This window comes from Neophocaena asiaeorientalis, unplaced genomic scaffold (genome assembly GCF_003031525.2).
Source record: "Neophocaena asiaeorientalis asiaeorientalis breed wild unplaced genomic scaffold, Neophocaena_asiaeorientalis_V1.1 scaffold114, whole genome shotgun sequence".
Classification (NCBI taxonomy): Eukaryota; Metazoa; Chordata; class Mammalia; order Artiodactyla; family Phocoenidae; genus Neophocaena; species Neophocaena asiaeorientalis.
The window spans coordinates 12,058,234-12,077,890 of NW_020173116.1; the positions used below are offsets into that span (position 1 = coordinate 12,058,234).

Sequence of the window (19,657 nt, forward strand, 5' to 3'; positions counted from 1 at the left end):
GCAAGGTGCCGGATTTTCCAGCTGCGCGCCTTCACCCCAGCGAGCGAGCCGCTCCCGGAACCCACGGGCGGCGCGCCCAGCCAGAGAAGCCGGTACCCCGAGCGCCACGACGAGCGCGCACGCCGACCCGGAGCGCCCCCACTGAGGAGCGTCCCCGGACCGGCGGGAGCCCCGGAGCGCCCGGAACGCGAAACACCCAAGACCAGGAACGCCCCCGCGGAGGAGCATCCTTAGACTGGGAGCGGCGCGGCTCCGCGGCACCCCCGGACCGGAAGCACTGCGGACCCAGAGCGCCCCCGCGGAGGAGCGGGAGTGGGAGGACCCGGACCGAGAGCAAACCGAGTCAAGGAGCGTCCCAGACCCAGGACACAGCCCAGGCCGCGGGGCCGGAACAGCGCCGCACCCGCGGCCTCGGCCAGCCGAGTTTTGCCAGACGCTTTTTCTTTCTTCAGACTTTCTGTTCTTTTTCAGCATTCTCTGGTTGCCTTATCTCTTGCGTTACCCTTGCGGCTCCTCTCCTTTCTGGTTTCACGGTGGTAGGAAGGCAGCTTTTGCTCTTTCTCAACTGCCTCGCCATCGGGTGTCCAGGGGAACAGCCGCCCCTCCCCAGCCTCCGGACGCCTTCTGAAGGTAAGGACAGACCTGCCTCTGCCACCTGCGGCCCCTCCCACTGCCCTCTGCTGCCAGCTGGGGACAAGGGGCGACCCAGCCTCAGGGGCAGGGGTTCTGAAAGATCCGTTAAAAATGCATGCATATACATATAGCTATTATATATAATATATATTATTTTAAATAATTAGCACATATGCATACATATGTGTGTATCCACACGAGTAACTGGTGATTCAGCATATCAACTTTCCCTAATAGTGTAGTTTTAGTGGTTAAACCAGTCCGTTTTTTTCTAGAAAGGTGAGAACAGCTAAAAGAAGTGATAGTTTTCATTTATTAAGCAGTTACTCGTGTCTGACACTTTTAGATGCATCATTTTCGCTTAAGCCTCCTACAGGCCAAATGCCGTATGCTGCTTAAGAGGAGGGGAACCGAGCCCAGAGAGGTTCAGTAGTTTACCCAAGGGCATTCAGTTACTAAGTAACAGATCCCAGATTCACACCCAGTTTTTCCTGATTTCAAAACCTTCGTCTCCATCTCAGATTCCTCCAGGAGTTAGAAGCCAACCTTCAGCTGTACTGCGGTTAGCAGACCAACAGATGACTGGGCAGCCCCTTCAGGTACAGGCACCTGAGCTCACTGTATTACATAACACCCATTTGGTGCTGTGCCGTGCTGGGCTCTGCGGCCCACTTTCCAATCTGAGGGCCTTGGATGGGCCAGGAGGGGATAAATTTGCAGGAAACTGGGTTTGTGCAGGTTCTGGGCTAGCTGGAGAGCTTCCATGAGCAGGCAGCCACTGGGCCAAACTGCTAGGACCTCAGGGAGTGTGCAGCTGGAAGGAAGTGTGGAGGGTGACCCCAGCGGCAGGACCAGGGGTGGAGGCTGGGGAAGCGTAAGGGTAGCAACAGCAGACATTGTGTGACCAGGACTGCGGGATGGGAATGATTCTCCTGGCCTCCGCAAGGGAAACCTATTTTGACATAAATTCTTCTTAGAGTGGAAGTGTGTGCACGCATATACACGCTTGTACGTACGTGTGCGTGATGTCCAAGATCATTTTCTCCTCTTGGCATTTGATTGTTTTGTCATCTCAGAAGATGAATGAACAAACACTGTTTGATCATTTCACCTGGTCTGGTCTCAGGTTCCTTGAGAGAAGGAGCTCTGAAGTGGCCTAACAACTCTGAGTTTCTGTGCGTTATTTTTTCTAGAGAACCGTCACTTTGCTTAGAATGGGGTCTATAAACAGGAAAGTTGGGCAGAACGAGGAGCTCAGGAGATGACCATTCAGATGCTCTGGAGGCACCTTTGACTGTGTAGCCTTCGGGGCAGAGGGAGTGGTCAGCTTGGATCTGACCCTCACCCAGGGTCACACAATCTTTGGAAGAGAGCCTTTTTCATTTAGAGAAAAGTTTATGCCATCCGATGATTTACAGAACGTTTGTGAGTTTTCTTGGTGTGTGTGTGTGAGTGCATGCACATACGTACCTACGTGTGCACACATACACGTATTCGTACATATACATGCACGTATATCTTAATTATTAGGTATTCTTATTAATTATATGTTTAGGATATTTTAAATTTACTTTTAAGTATAGAAGTAAGTCCCCTGGATCTGTGTCTGCCTACCTTGGCTACATATTAGAATCATCTGGAAGAGTTTTACAAATCGATATGTCCAGGCTGTATTCCAGACATCTAGGTGGAACCCAGGCAGCAGTTTTTTGTTTTTTTTAAACACCAAGCAAGGATGATTGCCCTAGACTTAACATCAGTCGTTAAAACATACTTTGCAGGATGTTATGATTTAAGAAGCATGTCACAGGTAGAAGATTATCTTAATCTTTTAACAATGGATCCGATAATCACGTAAGACTCCAAACTGTACATATTTTATGAATTTGATGCATTCATGAATTCAGCAAATAACAAACAAGCAAACAAACATAAGACGATAGTATGTCAGTTGGTGATAAGTGTTAGGAATAAAAGAACAAAACAAAGTGGGAGAGCAAAGACAGAGAGAGAGAGGCGTGTGTATGTGCGCACGCACGTGCTTGCGTGCGTGCACTCGGTCACACGCTTGTGTGTATTCGCTCTCGAGCAGATGTTAGATTTTTCTATGTTAGATTTTCCATAGATTGCTCAGGGAGGCCCTGTACAATATAACTACAGTATCAACCAACTCTAAAGGAAAGACAGGATTTTTAACTAATGATAGAGTAGTAATTAGGAGCCATTTGGGAAAAATAAATTAAGTTAGACCCTATCTTCATACCAAACAACAAAGTTAATTGTTAAAGGGTAAAAAATTAAATGCAAAAAACCCCTATTAAGCCATAAAAATGAAGAAAATACAGGTAGGTATCTATATGACTACTGAGGGCAAAGGAATGTTCTAAATGTAAAAGTTATGGAAAAGTCACAAAAGAATGATAGGTTTGACTGCATAAATATAAAATTGTCCATATGTTAAGACATCAAAAGAGGAATTGGAAGGAAAAACTGTGCAACAAGTTGAAAAAAACACTAAAAATTTAAGAACTGGACAAAAAAGCATAAAAAAATGGAAATAAAATAAAAAAATACATGATTAATATTTTGCCTCATTTATACCAATAGAAATGCAGATTAATAAGCCATGAGATACCATTTTACCAATTTAAGTACCTACTTAGATTTAAAGAATGAGACTGCTCAAATGCTTCTGTGGGTATAGGGGAGAGATATTGTCTTTCACTGCTGAGGGGTATGAATGATTACATTTCTGGGTGCGGCTTGGTGGTATGCATTCATCATGTTTAAAAGGTACTCTTTGACTCATAGACTATACTGCCGTGAAGTAGCACCAAGAAAATAATAAGAAATGTAGATAAGTAATAATAGCTTAGTGATATTTATTATTCACCAGTTACTATTTGCCATAGTAACTCACGGAACCTTCACATCAGCTCTGGGAGATAGTATTGCTATTCCCTTTTACGGATAAAGTGATTGAGGAACAGAGATGGCAAGTGACCAGCCCAATGTTATTCAGCTGGTAAAGAGTAGAATGAGGATTCAACCAGGCAGTCTGGTGCCAGAGGTCATGCTCCAAAAACTGATCTGTACTGCCTTACATGAGAAGATGGTCATGGGGTTCTTTTATAGTAAAATATATCTTGTAAATTGTAATATATCCTCAAGAAGGAACATTGTGTGGCAATTAAAATGATAACAGAGTATTTTCTGACACAGGAAAATGCTGTTTTATTAAGTAGGAACAGCAGGATATGAGATTATTTAAAATCTTAATTATTTGAAAATATATAGAAAAAGTATAAGACAATGCTAAAGTATTATGCATGTTGAGATTATTTTCTCCTTTTCTAGTTTCATGTTATAAGTGTCCTATAATGGGAATATGTTACTTTAGAAATCAGAAAAATTTTTTAAGAGAAAGAAGAACAAAAGAAAGAGAAAAAGAAATTTAAAGATTATGAAAAGGCCAAAAAATGGGACCATCATCAAATATAACACTAAAAGAACCCCCAAAATTCCCATACGCAAGAAATGTAATATTTATACCCTCCTACATACGTTTCGTTAATACTTACTAGGGTATCTATGACAGATTTGTCTTTTGGAAATGAGTTCCATTATTTAATATCTTAATCTTTTAAATCCATGGTAAGTACATTAAAAATTCTATATATACACATAGAGCAGGGCAAATGTCAGCTAATTTGCATGCTGGGATCTTAACATGTTTCGTATTGAAACTCAGAGTTAACTCATCAGAATGCTGAGTAATCTCATGGTAACTTTATCTCTTAGTAAACCTTGATAATTAAAAAAAATCAAACAAAAATCCCCAGCAGTGCCCTTTGCAAGGCTGTGTCGACCTAAACCAGAGGAAACAACACTTTTCATTCTACCTGAGATAAGAGGATGGAGAGAGTTAATAATAGAGTGGTGTGTGTGGGCTGGAGGACTGATTTCAAACCATAGCCATATTCTGATTTGGTTATGAATAGTTGGCACTTTCCACACCTACTATCCCTCTGTCTTTACATTATTGATTATTACCTCTCGGAAGTTACATCAAAGGCTTGGCAATGTTATTCATAAGGCTTGATGTGAATGGTTTGGCGGTTTAGCCATTAAACTTCACCAAGGATTTGGGCATTAACAGTACTCTTTTCTAGTATGGCAGGGGCGGTGAGTGACAGTTGGTGAAAGGATTATTTGGGGTTGAACGGTTACCCTGCACCCAGGAAGGCTTCATAAATACTTACTTCAGTACTTTTGGGAGACAGGCCTTCTTATCAACCCCATTTTGGTAATGAGCAAACAGGCTCTGTGACTTCTAAGTAACTTGCCCGACGTTGCACAGCTTGTCAAGACTCAAGCAGGAACGCCAGTCCAGTTGTGTGGGCCCAAAATCCAAGCTCCTTCCATCGTGCTGTGCTTCCTACGCCCAGTGGGGCTAGGTATGTGGTACACAGGGAGCACGTGTTTGTTTATGAAATAGACTTGGTGTATGAGCCCCAGTGCACCCTTCCTCTACTCTCTCAACTTGTAATTAGTAGAACCAAAGATAGGTTGCAGTAGGATCAAAATTCAACACAGCTTTGCATTCATTGAGTGGGTGTGGATTAGGCATCTGGATGGCGGGAAACTCCCAGATTTGTGTCTTCATTTCCTAAAATAAACACTAGGGGCTGTGAGTGTAGACACATGCATACACGTGCGCACACCTTTTCCTCTTAACGAGGATTAATCAGTGCTTACTTTGTGGGAGGCGTTGATTTTAGTGACACAGTGATGAACAAAACAGACTTAGTTCCTAACCTAGTTCTGAAGAAAGAACAATATTTAAAAATTCAGCCCGTAAGTGAAGATTGTGATGAACATTTTGGTGTGGTGAGAGGGAAAAAAAGCGGCTGGAACACACACACACCTACATGGGCAGACTGTCCATTCGTAGGATGGTAGATTTTCTGGAAATACTGTCGTCCTCAACTTTGACTTTGGAGGTAAGATTTAGTAGACCAGACTTAAAATACAGCAGGCTCTCTTGTCTTAGAAATTTGCATTATTAGGGATTTCCCCTGGGCGCCCAAACATATGCCTTGAAATTTTATTAATTCTACGTGGCTGCAAGTTCTGAGGAAAACTGGTGACTCTGTGAAGGGATATGAAAAGTTGCTGGGCTGACTTTTTTAAAGTCTGTATGCCAGAAGACTTTTTAAAACCTCCTGCATGAGACAGGTATGCTTTTGTTTGAAAGTCTTGGCCGAACCTGTCTTATTCTGTTTTCCAGAGAAACCATCTGAAGCAGAATCATAAACATGCATCGTAGAGAAATACCCCTGACACTTTTGGTGCTTATGTTTATAAGCACCTCAGGTAAGTAATTACAATCAATCACAAACATACTTCATTGGTCGTCTAGAGGGAATATCAAAGTTTGACTTATTTATGTGGAGGTGGTTACTGAAGATGTTGGATTTATTAAAATTCGTGGTTAAAATTTTACTTTAGAAAGTTGCCAACCATTTGGTATGCCTGGAATACAGAATAAGAGATTCATAGTGGGCTGCCCTGGTGGCGCAGTGGTTGAGAGTCCGCCTGCCGATGCAGGACTATGAGTTTATGTAGAGAGAGCAGGAAGTGAAAACTTTTATCCTGAAATACATTTGTCTGAGATAAAAATTTGCTTAGTTTCACATTATTTGAAACTGAAGCGATCACAGCCGTCCTTGTTACTGAGTTTTACAAAGTTTTAACACATTGTTTCCTCCCCGAAAGGAAAGCAAAAATTCATCTCATTATCTAGGTAGTGAGGAAAGTGAGTGGGAATACCTTACAGATCTTAAAGAAAATATTAGAGTTAGAAGGAATACATTAGAAAGAGTCTGCTGGGACCAGGAAGACAGGTAGGCTTTGTGTCCGGTGTCAGGTACCGATTTTAATTTATTAGAAGTCACTGCTTGGAGACTCTCGCTGAGAAGGTTCTGAGACCTCAGCAGGTACTCTGAAGAAGAGTTCCGTGATTGATTAACAAGGTTCTCCAAAGGCTTTGGAGAAGAAAGAAGGGGCACAGTTGTTGATTTGCCTTGATCCAGTATCTGGAGGAGGGAAGACATGAGCGCATGTCCCCTACTTTGAGAATTAATGATGAAGAGATTACAGTTTGGTTATGGATACTTTCAGATAATTCAGGTCCAATATCTGGGTATATTTACTTAAGAGGATCTATGTATCGTTGAGATCCATACCGTGCAACATTACCCAGGTGTTAAAAGAAGGAGACAGACCTCTTCTTGCTGATATGGAAGGACCTGTCAGAACAGGTGAGAGACCAAGCTGTAGGAAAGTGTGCATCACATGAAAAGGCCCCTTGCTCTAAAGGCCCCTATAGACATAAGTTGATAACCTTGCTCCCAGGTTATTATGAAAACACGCTGCAGGCTCCCAACAGCCATGCAGCCTTTGCTGTAAGGATGCTAAGGTCCCAGCTCTATGTCCTGTGAGGTATTTGAAGAGCACCTTTTGTGAAGGGGTCTCTCTAGGCAGACTTGACAATATTTTACGTGTCAGATTCATTTAGCTGAAGTTGGATGACATCCTGTTATTGCCGAAACTCAAGACAATTCCAAACCCAGACATCATTGCAGAGGCTCTAGTCTCTTGACCCTACTGGATCGTGGTGCTCCATTCCTGTAAGATGGGGAGGGTGTTCTGGGCCATCCATACACTTTGAGCTCCACTCATTTCTCCAATCAAAAGCCATTTCAAATCAACAAAGCCTGCAATGTTAAATGTAAGATTAGATCTCTGAAGCCATTAGCTGCCTGGGGAATATGAACTTTCAACTGCCAACCATGCACCCTGGAGAGTATGAATTCCAGGCTAGGTTTCTTTAAGTGATAACTGTCCCCAAAGAGGAATAAGTGCCTATGTCTGTACAAACACAGGCACAGGCGTTCATAGAAGCTTTTTTTTTTCATTGATTTTTATTGGAGTATAGTTGATTTACAGTGTTGTGTTAGTTTCTGCTGTACAGCAAAGTGAATCAGTTATACATATACATATATCCGCTCATTTTTAGATTCTGTTCCCATATAGGTCATTAGAGTACTGAGTAGAGTTTCCTGTGCTATACAGTAGGTTCTTATTAGTTATCTATTTTATATATAGTAGTGTTTGTATGTCAAACCCAGTCTCCCAATTTATCCCTCCCCACCCCGACCTTTCCCCTTTGGTAATCATGTTTGTTTTCTACACCTGTGACTCTATTTTTTTAAATAGGTTCATTTGTACCATATTTTTAGATTCCACATATAAGCTATATCATCTGATATTTTTCTTTCTGTTTCTGACTTACTTCACTCAGTGTGACCATTTCTAGGCCCATCCATGTCGCTGCAAATGGCATTATTTTGTTCTTTTTTATGGCTGAGTAATATTCCACTGTATATATGTACCACATCTTCTTTATCCATTCCTCCATCGATGGGCATTCAGGTTGCTTCCATGTCCTGGCTATTGTGAATAGTGCTGCAGTGAACATTGGGGTGCATGTACCTTTTCGACTTATGGTTTTCTCCAGATATATGCCCAGGAGTGGGATTGCTGGATCATATGGTAGCTCTCATAGAAGCTTTTTCATGATTGACCAAAACCTTGAAATCACCCAAATGTTCAACACCAATAGAATGGATAAATGAATTGTCAAATACTACCACGATTAGATACTACATAACTATGAAAAAGAGAACACATCACCATTACATGCAGCAGTATGACTGCCCATCATAGACATAATGATGTACAAAAAGTCCAGACGCAATAGAGCACAGAATGTATGATTTCTGCACTTTGTTCTATGTAGATTACATCTCTAAAACTAGAAAATAAATCAAGCTGTTAATGACCTACCATCCTTTTAGGTGTCAGTTAAAACTAACACCCACATTTACACATGCATCACACCTTCTAAGCTGAAGTCCTGCATTGTGAGATAAAGATTTAATAACAACCACCAGATGCGAGGTTGATGTTCACTAAATGTTGTGCTTCCAGGTAGGTTTGACAGCCATGTTTTCAGAGAGTGTGTTTGCCATTAGAGCCACTTCCTCTCTACCTTGTGGTTAACAACCTTGTGGTTAAAACCAGACAGTTGCTTTGAGAAATAAACCCTGACTATAGAGAAAGCATGTTCTCTGTGGCCTCAGAGAATCGCTCTGTTCAGTTTTAAGAGTTCTCATCCTCAAAATACAGTCAAAGGTTGCTGCCGGAAGACAGGATAAAGGGAAGGTCCATTCACACTGACTTTGAACTGCTGGAAGTGAAGAAGGAGGGAAATGATGACCCTGTACAGCACAAAGGATCAGATAAATTTCTAAAGCCAGAGTATCTGGGTTAGTTTGAGAAAGAGAGAAGAAGAGAGAGAGAGAGAGAGAGAGAGAGAGAGAGAGAGAGAGAGAGAGATCTCAGAAAGAGGAAGTGACGGATACCCAGATTTGCAGTGAGTCAATATGAATTAATTATCAGTATGAATTGTATGCATCATGTATTGAGTATCCACATGGTAACCTAGAGAGGTAATGGATTTATACACATGTAGGCGCACCTTTAACCATCCCCACGTCTGCCCGGGGAATGGTTAGGTAGAGTGGTTGAGAACAAGACCCGTGAGACTTCTGACGATACAAGTGGAAAACTCTGTGGTCTCTAGGTTTCTCTTTTTATTTTCCTTGGAGATTCCTCAGCTAGGGATGTTTTGGGGTAGGTGTGGCAACACTGTGACTTTGGGGGCTTTCCCTAAGAGGAAGTTGTAATGTGTAACATTTCTTTTAAAAGATTACAGTGAACTTATGCATCTTCTAGCTTTGGTAGGTTAAGTTCCGGTATCTTCCTGTTTGGGAGAAGCTGTTGGAAGGTTTTTCTGTCTTCATTTATATTCTGAAAGTGCCTTAGTGTTAGAAAGATTGACCTCCTGTTTTTTAGGGTTGGAAAGACTGACCCTAAAATAAAAGAATCCACAGAAGTGAGACGTTGAGATTTTTCAGGATGTTACTAACCCAGCTTCTTCACCTAATGCATTAGGGGAAAAAATTTACCTTTGTCATTCTGTTTTTATATTTTTCTTTTGCTTTGCTAATCTTTAGAAGAAACTTGTACCTCGCGTCTTCACATTACTGCAGTTGAAGGGGAACCTTTCTATCTGAAGTTTTGTTCATCTTCGTCGGAGTATGAGAATAAAACAACCACCATAAAATGGTACAAAAATGCATCGCATGGACCCCTTGAGCTGAGCTCGAGTAGTTCACCCAGAATTATTTTGCTCGATTATGTTTTGGAGTTTTGGCCAGTTCATTTGAATGACAGTGGATCTTACTCTATCCGAATGGGGTGAGTATACCTTCTCTTTGTGTTGGCGTACTTCATAGCACTCTTGGGCTTTGTTCAGCAAATCAAATATACAGTCATTGGGAAGGTCAGATACTCTATCCATTTCCTTCTCCCTACTCTTCCTACAACATGAAATAAATACTTCATTCTTGAAAAATTAAATTAAATACTGCCCTGTGTTTATCTTCTTAGTAATCATAATGAAAGGAGATGACCTTAGTGTGATTTACTTTTAGGAGATCCTTGCCAAAGAGAAGTGAGGACTGAATGAAATTCATTTTTAAATTCAGCTGCTTCCGTTGCCTAGAGCTGCCGGTCAAAGGGAATAAATGGCGAGGGCTTTGTAGTGTTATGAGCAGGTAGTGAAGGAGGGCAGTGTCAGCTTCCTGGGTGGTAACGTCAAGCTGGGGAGATGGGTTGGTATTGGTGTAGACACATCCTAGTCCAGTTTTCAGGGGTTTGTTGAGAGCCAGGTGGCGGTACTGGTGAAAGACGTGTGTGTCAGCCAATGACAAATTTATAGCCAGGGACAGTGAGAGAGGGGAACACCGAAAGGGCTTTGCACAGCCTTCTCAGGCTAACCCTAGAGCCTTCCAGGGTATTCGTAGTCAAGAATCCTAAATTCTGTGAAATGACGGCAACCCACTGAATGTGTCCATGATTATTACTGAACTTGGTTCTCTTTATACTTTATTTTGTGAGATGGGGAAGGAGTAACTGGGACAAGAAAACTTCTATGTGATGAACCGTTAGTGAGAACACTGATGGCGTAGTGTTTATCCAGTACATTTGTGACGTTGTGTCTGTACTTATGTATATGTGTATTATTATTATTATTTTTTTTGCGATACGCGGGCCTCTCACCGTTGTGGCCTCTCCCGTTGCGGAGCACAGGCTCCGGATGCGCAGGCTCAGCGGCCATGGCTCACGGGCCCAGCCGCTCCGCGGCATGTGGGATCTTCACGGACCGGGGCACGAACCCGTGTCCCCTGCATCGGCAGGCGGACTCTCAACCACTGCGCCACCAGGGAAGCCCCACAGTGAAATCTTGATAGCACTCCTGTGGTTTTGCACAGAAAGGGGTCATTTTGGTTTGTTTTTATATATGGGAACTCCCAGGAGTTAGAAAGAAGTTCAGAAACTCTTGTTAACCAATGAATTTTATGTGACCTTTTAAGAGGGACGATTCCAGAAGTGGGTCACAACTGGGTCTTTTCAAACTAAGGTCAAATGTATACTCACAATAGGGGTAGAGGAAGAAGAAGATCTCCCTAATCATGATTGAAGAAAGACGTGATTTAAATGCACAAACTATTCTGGACAAGGCAGCAAGGACAAATTGATGGGGAGAGTCAGTCATCTACGAATGTCACTTGGAGACAGGGACAGATGGGGGTATTAACTGTCTTTCTGATGTGAAAAGTGCAGAACGCAGCCTGGGGTAGGAAGAGAAAGTGGGCTTATCAGGTGGAGGCAGGATGTCAGAGAGGCATGGAGGGGCCAGGAATAGGACAGGGAGGGTGGCGGGCTCAGAGAGCTGTGTGATAAGCTTTGAAGCGGTTGGAGGCTGATGAATAACACGAGACTAAAGCGATGGTGGGCGCAGCAGCCTTGACAGTGGTTTTGAAAATAAATGGGACCCTACACAGGAGAAGGTGGTTTTGAACACCTGGGAGGGTTGAAGATAGAAACTTTTTCAAATATAGTGCAACTGGTGAACAGCATTCTGTTTTTGCAGAGGTGTGTGTGTGTGTGTGTGTGTGTGTATGCATGTGTGTATGTGTGCATGTATGTGTGTGTACATCATTTGGGTGAGTGAGTCTTTGTAGTTTTGTGTGGGAGTCATCAACGACCAGACCCTACTCCTGGAATCCTCCTTTAATTTTTCAGGAGTCCTCTACTAATAATCAAATGTCTCTGGAGACTGATACTTTAATCCTACAGCGAAAATCGCATTGTCTGATCAAAGTTTTGTGAGAGTATAGTATTGTACCAAGCACTCCTGGCCTTGAGGGCCAAACTGATGTGCATTTGCATCTTGGCCCGACTGTGTACCAGGTGTGTTACCTTGGGCGAGTTATTTAACCTTGCCTGAAGGTTAGGTTTCTCATCTAATGTAAGGAAAAGAGTCATCTCAGTGCACACATGTGGTACAATACCTGGAACTCTGTGAGTGCCAGTTTTCTGTCCATCTGATTGTAGACTCAAAAGGAGAGCTGAAAGAGCCTCTGGGGGGCGAGTACAGATGTGTCAGGCACACAGGACAACGTAACCTCGTGTAGTATTTAGTATATGGATCTCTATGTAACGTTCAGTTCAAGCAGACATGAGATTGCAGACATTTTCTTTTTTAAAAGATCATTTCCACTACTATATTTAAAATGGATAACCGACAATGACCGACTGTATAGCACAGGGCACTGTGCTCAATATTATGTAACAACCTAACCCCCCAAAAATTCAAAAAGAATTTGAAAAAAATAGATACATGTATATGTATAACTGAATCACTTTGCTGTACACCTGAAACTAACACAACATTGGAAATCAACTATACTCCAGTATCAAATAAAAAGTTAACAGAAAGATCGTTTCCAAAAATGCTGTTAAAGTTTTTTCCTCCTCTCTATTCCTAACTTCTAACCAGAAGGAACAGCAATGACATCTATTCAAACTAATTTTTCCTTAGTAAGGTACTTAAAGTGCTAATATAACTACATGGAGAGCAGCCACTCCAGACATGGTTTACTCAACGGTAAGAGAAGAGGATAGGAACAGAGTGTCCTGAGAAATATAAAATGCAATGCATATATACAGACCTTCAGAAAGCATTATAGTCCTCATGAAACCACCTCCACTCTCCCATCCTGGGTTAAGAATCTTTGAACCTGTCCATCTCTAAAGATCATTGACGTTTTAAACATTTCTGTCCTGACATCCATAATACATATGGTCTGATGTGGGTTTGTGTGTGTGAGTGTGTGTGTGTGTGTGTGTGTGTGTGTGTTTAGGACATCTCGGGTTTTTCTCATTTACTGCCCCCTACCCCCGCTCCCATGGCAGTTATTAAATTTCTTGCTGCACTGAACCAAAAAGAGACAGAGCAGGATTTGGGCATCAATGAATGAGTCTCTTTATACAAAAATAAGGGAAATTTTTCACTGGATTGGTTACTAAAAGGTGGTATTTGCAAAGTCTCTGTACTAATGATAAAATATGTCTAACCCTTTATTTCCTAGAAATGATACTCATGACTGGAAATTAAATGTCATCAGAAGACCTAAACACAGCTGTTTTACTGAGAAACAAGTAATGAGTAAATCTGTGGAAGTTAAAAAATCTTTGCAGATAGCCTGTGAACATAGTTACTACCAAAAACTGGTCAACAGAACGTTATTGTATAAGGTAACGCTTTTAAAATATCTTAACTTAAAACTTGACAGAAAAGACAAAATTCCAAAGTGAGGGTCTGATGGCTGTGAAGCATTTTGGTCTTGTAACATACAAACTGTGAGTCCACACAGCTCAGGTGGCCTGTCTGAGCTCCTACATGTAACGCAAGTGTCAAGGTTCCTGCCCCGTGTTAGGCATTCAATAAATGATAACAGCTTCCTCTCCCTTCCTTAATTTTCCTTTTCTTTCAAAAACTTTAATTTTTAGGAATGCTAGTTCATTTTCTTCTGCTGCATATACTTAAAATTTTAAATTCTGTTGTATATGTTCGTTCTGACTATATGCATTTACAAAATTGGAAGATGGAAAAAATGAACGATGAAGATAGAGATCATTCATAATCCCACCAGCCAGAGAATGGGGTTTTTCTCCGTGTAAACATCTACTTTTAAAAAGTGGTGTTTTCCTTTATCCACTAAAAATTATATTGTGATGATTTCTCCACATCTTTAAACATTTTCCCAAACATGGATTCCATGTGTATATACTTGTATCAAAGCCCCTGTTATTGGACATTTGTTAATTTCCTACTTTTCACTATTATTTATAAGGCTAAAATAAATATCATTCCCATAACTCAGGAGGTGTATTATGATTTTATTCTTTAACTAAATCCCTAAAAGTAGAATAACTGGATCAAAGGCTATGAGCATGTTTATGGCTTTTGATTTAAATTATCAAGCTGCTCTCCAGGGAACTACACCACTTTAAAACCCTCTTTTTCTCATATCACTACCACATGGGAATGAATACTTTTAAGAACATTTAAAAATCTGACGTGCAAAACTTCTGTAACTCTTAGTATCTTTCCGCTATTTCTTTCCTTAATAACAAGTTAAACATTTTTATGTATTTACTGCCTCTTAATATTACTTCTCTTGTGAACTGTTTTCTTCAGTTGACGTACCTTTTACTTGTTGAGTTGTAAGAGCTCCTTTAGACAATCCTATGGAAATTGTATACACACAAGTATATGTGCAGTCACACGTACATACATAATATGCATACACATACCTGCACACACACAACACAAATTATATTATTTCTATAGAGGAACAAACCTGAAAAGTGTCACTCTGTCATGGACACTTTGAAGAGCTGTGAGAGAGGGTGGTCTGAAGAGACGACCTTGAGAAAGTTCAAGCTACCGATGATGACTCCTTAGAAACGTTTGTTTGTAGCTTTTGCTTGAACACTGTTTACTTGTGATTTTTCAAGGGAAGCTCTTATCCAAAATGTTTTCCAAATATCTGTATCAGCCCTGAGTTGACTTCACTCTATTTCCTGTCACATGTACAAATGTTTTTACAGTATATATAAATGTGTGGGGATCAGTGTACTGGGTTTTAAGAAATCCCTCTATGCAGGTATTTGAATTTAGAAATAGACGTATTGAGAATGTTTTTAGCTAGAAAATTGAGGGGAGGGGAACAAGGAAGCTAAATCAGTAAACGATTGGGAAAAAAATAAAGATCTTTTTATATGCCTTGGAATTGATATTTTAATATGCCTTAGAAAAAATAAGTTGGGGTTTATAAAAATTTGGTATATGCAGAAACAATTCACTGATGTGAGATACACTTGTGGGTGCTTCCCAAGCCCACTCTAAGCATCCTCTGGGTCTATCTCCGCTTGCTACCAGCTTTGGCAGCTTTGAGAGGAGTCTGTGGGCAGTAGCTGCTCCTTGGTTGGTATTTACAGGAACAGTGTCGCCTACTGAAGGTTAGTAATTTAGTTTCCATTTTCCCCTCTCATTCTTAGATTGCTTCAGAACCTATTTACTGGTACCTGATGGCTGGATTGAAAAAGGTGGCCTTTCTGTTATTATTAATTCCTACAACATACAGAAATTTGTGATAGAGAGACATGTTTGTGTGTGCCTATACATTGGAGTATTTTTCATGCATTTCTAATCAGTCCACTGTCTTCTGGTGGAGGACATCGATGGGTATGGGTAGTCTGCTAGGTACCTGGTTCTCTGAGTAATTCTGTTCCCACCTCCGCTACCCATCCCCAGGATGGGTAGTCCTGAATACATGGAATTCAGCTAAAAGCATTAAGAAATAGAATCCCATGGAAAGTTTTGATCCAAGCAGGGATATTTTTTGTTGTAGTGGTTTTTTTTCCTTTCTCCTCTTCTTCCCTCTCTTTGTGTGTAAAGAGAGAGATTAAAGGAAAATGAGGAAAGCAGCTACAGTGCCCCCTATACTCTATTTCCCAGCATGTATTAATAATAATGATAATACCAGGAATGGGACTCTATTTCATTGTTCCAGTAGAGGCAGTGCCAGATCACTGAGACATTTGCTCAGAAATTGCTAGTTTTTATTCTATTTCCCTCTTTCTCTAAAGATCTTTAACTTTAAAATTCTTGTCATATGATACCACTCTCACTTAAAATATTTTAACTTGCTTTTTTTAATAACAGAACTGTGAAAAGATAGAGAACAATCAAAACCCATTTTTAAAGAAGAATGCAGAGTTTAAAGATCAGGGATATTATACCTGCATGTTTTTCCTTCTTCGTAATGGCAAACTATTTAACGTCACCAAAACCTTCAATATAACAATAGTTGGAGGTAAGAGAAATCTTAGAATCGGGAAAAAAACAAATGTATCTTAGTAAAATGGAATATTTTCTTTTTTTCTAAAGCCGTACGGAAAGCCCGAGGCAAACTTAGTTAGAGTCGTGACCACATCACTAGTTCAAATATAAGAGTGAAAATCATTTCGGCATCACCTGCCATGCTGAAAATTTTGGGGGGGATAATAATGAAAGTTTATATAGGTGAACCTCTGATGCGTCAGTTCTCTTAATTGGTATTTGACTAAATTGTGGAATCTTTTGTTATTAAGCATCCGCTTGCACTCAGTAAATCCTTATTGATGGGTGTCTATATTCAATAAACTGTACTGAGTATTGGGAGGTAAGGGAAGCATGGAAATACAAAATGAATAATGTACGATTCTCAGGAATTTGATTATAGTCAGGAAAGGTTGAAGCCAAACCCGGCCTCTGTACCCTGACACCGAATTAAATCTCTGAGACAGAGTTGTGGGTGAAGTAGAAAAAAACAGCTTTATTGCTTTGCCAGGCAAAGGGGACCACAGCGGGCTCATGCCCTCAAGACTGTGTGTCCTGCCCTGGAGCGGGTCGTGAGGAGCCTTATAGCATTCAAGGAGCAGGGCGTGGTCAGCTCATGGACACTCCTCTGTTTGGCTGGTGGTGAGGTCGTCGGGAGTCAGCATCATCAACCTTCTGGTTCCAACCGGTCTGGGATCTACGTGCTTACTGTAGTCGACCTAAAAAATATGCACAACCTAGAAGCTGAGAGTTATAAAAATATGCACAAACTAAAAGCTGAGAGTTATGTTTTATTCGGTGGGAATTTTTAGGATTTCAAACCTGGGAGGCAGCATCTCAAATAACCCTGAGAGAACTGCTCCGAGGAAGCGAGGGGGGGACCCAGGTTATATAGAAGTTTTGCAACAAAGGGCAGGTAGTCAGAACGTCAAAAGATTATTGTTAATTAAAGAAAGCCAGATATCCCAAGTTAAGGAATTTATCACTTTTCTATGTATGGGGAGATGCAAGAGTCTGGGCTGTCTGGCATCATTCCTTTGATGTGCACCTCAGCTATCTGGGGCCAGTATCCTGTGTTTTCTCACCTTGAGTTTCTTCTTAGGGCACCCTAAGGAGTGGCTGCAGTCTGATGGCTGCTGGATGGTAGGTATTCTTTCCTTCCTGAGTTTCCTCAGGGCTCACCAGCTCCTTTGGAGGGCTGCAATCGCTGATGACTGTGACATCCTTTGTTTACTGATATGGCAGGAAATATTCCATTTATCACCATTAACTTCTCCCGCCTGGAGGGGGTTTCAGTATCTGCAAAACAGCTGAAATATATCGTTGTGTGTATCCCTTGAGGGGAACCAGGACCCTGCCCCAAGGCTGCACTGTTGTGTCCTGACTGCTCCTCCCTGGTCTCTGCATCCCCTCCCTTCCCTGATTAGCATCTGTTTGAACCTGTCAATGGAACTCCGGGAAGGTCCTGGAGGCTGAATGAAGCCTATGTCCTGTAATCCAGAAACGGAGGACACAGAAAGGCTTTTGTGCCCAGGAGCCCTACAGGGCCCTGCTCAGTATCGAGGTGATAAGCCACATAGAAGTACCGTAGAATATGAAATTGGAGTCATCTGTGAGGTGTTAAGGGCGCAGAGAGAGTTCAGAGGTAGAATAGATGTCGGAGGCTCTGTTTGAGCTGGTTCTCAGAGGCTGCGTGTGATGGACGGGCAGAAGGACGTGCTGGGGTTGGGCTGGAATAAGAACGTATAAGGAGCACAGGCGTGGCTGTAGAAAAGGGCTGTATATTTTGGGATGATGGCTACTAGTCTGGTTTATCATGAACCCAGACCATATATAATGGAAAAACTGAAGCCTGGAATTTTAGGGTGACAGAGACCCTGGAAGTAATTTAATTAAACCCTATCCAGTGAAGATATCCTTCATATGACTCAGCCAATAATAGATCATTCAGGAACTACCGTGGAAATTACCAAACCACACAGCAGATGGGTCCAGATTTTTAAAAATTAATTAATTAATTCACTTTTAGCCGCGTTGGGTCTTCGTTGCTGTGCGTGGGCTTTCTCTAGTTGCGGCGAACAAGGGCTACTCTTCATCACGGTGCACGGGCTTCTCATTGTGGTGGCTTCTCTTGTTGCGGAGCACGGGCTCTAGGCACGCAGACTTCAGTAGTTGCAGCACGCAGGCTCAGTAGTTGTGGCTCGCGGGCTCTAGAGCACAGGTTCAGTAGTTGTGGTGCACGGGCTTAATTGCTCCACAGCATGTGGGATCTTCCCGGACCGGGGCTTGAACCCGTGTCCCCTGCATTGGCAGGCGGATTCTTAACTACTGCGCCACCAGGGAAGCCCTGGGTCCAGATTTTAATGATTGATTGTAGAGAAGTCTTTTTTTCTTATTGAATCCAATTACTCCTTCTTGTAGCTTCCACTCACTGTTTGTGTTTGCCTTGAGTAACCCCACAGATTGTCTGGTCCCTTCTGAAAATGACAGCTCCTTTGAGTGTCTGAAGACAGGTGGCTTACCCACCCTTCACGTTCTTTCCCATCATCCAGGAAGCTGTAAACTCCTGGGATGACTCATTCAACAACGTTGTGGGTTCACAGTTACCAGAGCTCGTCGACTTTAGCAGCGTTTTCCCTCTTCTCTCCAGCCATCCACTTATATAGCTGTACTCCACGCATTGCGAATGGACGAAGTACCACAGACTTCCTGTCTTCAAACTGCACAAATGTGTTAGCTTACAGAAATCTGAACCGGGTTCACTGGGCTGAAATCAAGGTTTTGGTAGGATTGCATTCCTCCTGGAGGTTCTGGAGGAGAATCGATTCCTTGCCTTCTGCAGCTTCTAGGGGCGCCTTGCATGCTTGGTGCACGCCACGTCCTCCATCCTCAGAGCCCACAGCGCAGCATCTTCAGATCTCTTTCACCTCTTCCTTCATCTCATCATCTCCTTTGCTGACTCTGACCCTCTGCCTCCTGCTTATGAGCATGCTTGTGATTATACCTGGCTAATCCGGAACACCCTCTGTATCCGAAAATCCTACGTTAAATCATATTGCAAAGTCCCTTTTGCCGTGTAAGGTATAATATTCAGCATGTGGGGGTTAGGATGTGAACACCTTTGGTGGGGGGACATTATCCTGCTTGTCACGCCCCATAACCTGGGTATCCCATAACTAAATTCTTAAACTCAGTAAGTTCTATTTATCTACCTTAAATTCTTCAGTTTGACTTTCTTTAATATCGTATAAATCCTACATCTCTGGTCCCTTGACACTTCCACCGCCAACTCCCTCCCTTCATCCATCTCTGCTTTCTGCCCATCAGCTCCTCTTTCCTTCCTTCTTGGAAGGAGCAGTAAGAACATCCATTATTGGGCTTCCCTGGTGGCGCAGTGGTTGAGAGTCCGCCTGCCGATGCAGGGGACACGGGTTCGTGCCCCGGTCCGGGAAGATCCCACATGCCGCGGCGCGGCTGGGCCCGCGAGCCATGGCCGCTGAGCCTGCGCGTCTGGAGCCTGTGCTCTGCAATGGGAGAGGCCGCAACAGTGAGAGGCCCGCGTACCACAAAAAAAAAAAAAAAAAAAAAAAAAAAAATCCA

The 19,657-nt window shown here is 42.2% G+C and overlaps 1 protein-coding gene across 4 annotated transcripts in view; it reads left to right on the forward strand.

Moving 5' to 3' along the window:
- Nucleotides 1-492: 492 nt before the first annotated feature.
- Nucleotides 493-19,657, forward strand: part of IL18R1 (interleukin 18 receptor 1) — a 39,091-nt gene continuing 19,926 nt past the window's right edge. Inside the window, exons 1-7 of one of the 4 annotated variants that reach the window (XM_024743878.1) lie at nt 493-630; nt 1,155-1,232; nt 5,924-6,009; nt 9,777-10,020; nt 13,260-13,425; nt 15,235-15,282; nt 15,902-16,052. In XM_024743878.1, the coding sequence (XP_024599646.1) occupies nt 5,952-6,009; nt 9,777-10,020; nt 13,260-13,425; nt 15,235-15,282; nt 15,902-16,052 (667 nt within the window). In that variant the 5' untranslated portion in view covers nt 493-630; nt 1,155-1,232; nt 5,924-5,951. The remainder of the gene's footprint in view (nt 631-1,154; nt 1,233-5,923; nt 6,010-9,776; nt 10,021-13,259; nt 13,426-15,234; nt 15,283-15,901; nt 16,053-19,657) is intronic. The other 3 variants (XM_024743877.1, XM_024743879.1, XM_024743880.1) reach the window with 3 other exon arrangements.